The sequence below is a fragment of the Sesamum indicum genome, linkage group LG6 (genome assembly GCF_000512975.1).
Source record: "Sesamum indicum cultivar Zhongzhi No. 13 linkage group LG6, S_indicum_v1.0, whole genome shotgun sequence".
In the NCBI taxonomy this organism is placed as follows: domain Eukaryota; kingdom Viridiplantae; phylum Streptophyta; class Magnoliopsida; order Lamiales; family Pedaliaceae; genus Sesamum; species Sesamum indicum.
In genome coordinates this window covers 24,908,399-24,911,479 of record NC_026150.1, presented here as the reverse complement: position 1 = coordinate 24,911,479, position 3,081 = coordinate 24,908,399, and the positions used below count along the sequence as shown (strand labels likewise).

Below are 3,081 nucleotides of genomic sequence, written 5' to 3'. Positions count from 1 at the left end.
TGAATAATATTTCACCACTTACAATAATCACATAAAGAGAAAATTGCACCTTTTGTCCCACCGATACAGGGTGTTGCATATTTGATCCCATAATTTATGAGCTTAGCACATTTGGTCCCAAAGATAAAAACTTATAATATTTTTGGTTTCATAGGATAAAAGTATTGGCATATTTGGTTCTATGTGATAAAAACTTATAATATTTTTAATCTCATAAAATAAAAATTATAACGTATTTTTTTATCCCAAATGCTAAAATTTTTATTTCTATAGACTAAATATATTAAGTGAGACAAAAAATATAATACTTTTTATCATGTGAAATTAAAAATATAATTTCTCGACACATAAATAGTGCACATATGTGTGTATGCAATAATGTGTAGAATTTAAAATGAACTTAGATCAAAAGATTAAAATTGCTATTTAGGGACACCGAATGTAAAAGTAAAGTAATATGAGGATTAGAAAGTGATATTTGCATATTTTCTCTAAGTCAACAATGGGGTGCTGAGACGTATTGTGGTGAGTGGTGACCTCACCCAAGGAATCACTTTCCCCACATCTTCCTCCCTAAAAAAACATATAAGAAATAAGTGTATTATACTTATAATATAATTAGTTCGGGTTCGATAAAATTCAATTTGAATTAATTTTTCTTTTTTCTTGTCGGCCAAGATTTAATTCCTCCAAGTTTTACTATATATATACACACAACACACACACTCACTTCAATAACCGGAAACTACATTTAGCAAGAATTGAGAATTGAGAATTGAGAGAAGCAAAGCAAAGATGTTACCTCCCATGGCTGACATAATGACCAAAATGAGCTCTGCGATTGGAGGCCTACTCATCGCTTATGCCATGTTCCAGAACTATTTCCCTTACGAACTTCGTGGTCCCATCAAACGCTACACCCAAAAATTCATCAGTTTTCTCTACCCATACATCCAGATCACCTTCCCCGAGTACCACGGCGATGGTTTCGAGCGCAGCAAAGCCTACGCCGCCATCCAGAGGTATCTGAATGCTAATTCCACCAAACACGCTAAGCGCCTCCAGGCCAACATGGTCCGTGACACCGAGTCCATCGTGCTTAGCATGGCCGACCACGAAGAGGTCACCGACGAATACGAGGGCATCAAGCTATGGTGGGCTTCCAGCCAAACCACCCCTAATCGACAGTCAATCTCCTTCTATCCCAGAGAAGATGAGAAGAGGTACTTCGAGCTCACTTTCCACAAAAGATATCGAGATTTGATCACCAACAACTACTTGAAGCACGTTCTTGACCAAGGAAAGGCCATCACCGTGAGGGAAAGGCAGAGAAAACTCTACACCAATAACAAGAGCGAAAGCTGGTACGGTTACCGCCGGAGTATGTGGAACCATGTGATCTTCGAGCATCCTGCAAGCTTCGACACTTTAGCCATGGACCCCCAAAAGAAGCAAGAAATCGTCGATGATCTCATTAACTTCACCAACTCCAAGGATTACTACGCTAAGATTGGCAAGGCCTGGAAGCGTGGATACCTCCTCTCCGGCCCTCCTGGAACAGGCAAGTCCACCATGATCGCAGCCATGGCTAATCTCTTGAAGTACGACGTCTACGACCTGGAGCTGACGGCGGTTAAGGACAACACGGAGTTGAGGAAATTGCTGATAGACATTGCCAGCAAGTCCATTATTGTGATAGAGGACATTGATTGCTCGTTGGACCTGACGGGGCAAAGGGAGAAGAAAAAGGCGGACAAGAAGGAAGGGGATCAAAATGGTAAGAAGAAAGATGAAGAGAAGGATGAGGTTAAGGAGAAACTGAAGAAATTGGAGGAGGAGAAGAATAAGACAAGCCAGGTTACGTTGTCGGGGCTTCTCAACTTCATCGACGGGCTCTGGTCGGCCTGTGGGAGTGAAAGACTCATCGTTTTCACGACCAACTATTTTGAGAAACTCGATCGTGCTCTCATTCGAAGAGGGAGGATGGACATGCACATAGAGCTGTCCTACTGTGGATTCGAAGCGTTCAAGTTCTTAGCCAAGAACTATTTGGACATTGACTCACACGAGCTGTTTGCGACGGTGAAGCAACAGTTGGAGGAGACGAAAATGACTCCGGCTGATGTTGCTGAGAATTTGATGCCTAAATCGGGCAGCGACGATGCGGAGACTTGTCTGAGGAGACTGATGAAAGCCCTGGAAAAGGCAAAGGAAGAAGAGAAGCGAAAGGCAGAGGAAGAAGAGAAGCGAAAGGCGGAGGAAGAAGAGAAGCAGAAGGAGGGTGAAGAAGAAAGGAAGAAAAAAGAGATGGAAAATGGTAAACATGAAAAATTGGAGAATGAAGTGAAAGAAAATGGTGAAGCAAATAAGGGTAGTGATGAGGGTGAGAATTTGGAGGATGGGGGGATAGAAAATGGCAAATGATGATCATAACATAATTAATGCTATCTATTACTACTGTTTATTCATGGTATATACTCTAATATTTGTACGAATAAAAGAATTGATGATGTGAAAATTATATTTGTATTGATTTGATTAGGTGAATTAATTGTTAGGTATAGTTTGCAGGTGAGATGAATTAAAGTGTCCACTCTTAATTTGTGATGATGATGATTGATTGCAGTTTGCAAGTTTGTGTGCCACTACGTTACGACTACGATTAACCAAACTATAATTACAACCAAGAAAAGCTAATGATATCAGAGACAACAGGACCAACATATGGACGAGTCTGAGATGGGTGAGTTGAGTTTAGAGATTAAGTTTGCACAATCGCTCTCAACAGTGATAGATTGCCATTCCATCCGAGTTGCTAGTTCCAAATCGTGTCGAGCTGCAAAGGCTTTCGCCAATTCGCCATCAGCTTGTCTACAAATACGGCAAGCTGCCCAACCTAGGCACGAGCCTCTATGATCCCGAGCAATGACTCCAATTCCGAGTTCCTGGTCGTCGGCAAAAATTGCACCATCACAGTTTATTTAATGGTATCTTCCTCTGGGAGTTGCCATTTTGAAAATCTCTGCAGCGGCGCATTCAATTAAGCATCCAGGTTTTGATTGAGATACACCTCAATGTAGC

At 41.2% G+C, this 3,081-nt stretch overlaps 1 protein-coding gene across 1 annotated transcript; it reads left to right on the top strand.

Annotated features, from left to right (window-relative positions):
- On the top strand, positions 720-2,613 carry LOC105165782 (AAA-ATPase ASD, mitochondrial-like). The gene has a single exon (XM_011084910.2). The coding sequence runs from the start codon at positions 796-798 to the stop codon at positions 2,422-2,424; it is 1,629 nt and encodes a 542-aa protein (XP_011083212.1). The 5' UTR covers positions 720-795; the 3' UTR covers positions 2,425-2,613.

Bases quoted from the DNA above. Each gene is read 5' to 3' on its own strand.
- LOC105165782 (XM_011084910.2), top strand. From the start codon at position 796: ATGTTACCTCCCATGGCTGACATAATGACCAAAATGAGCTCTGCGATT.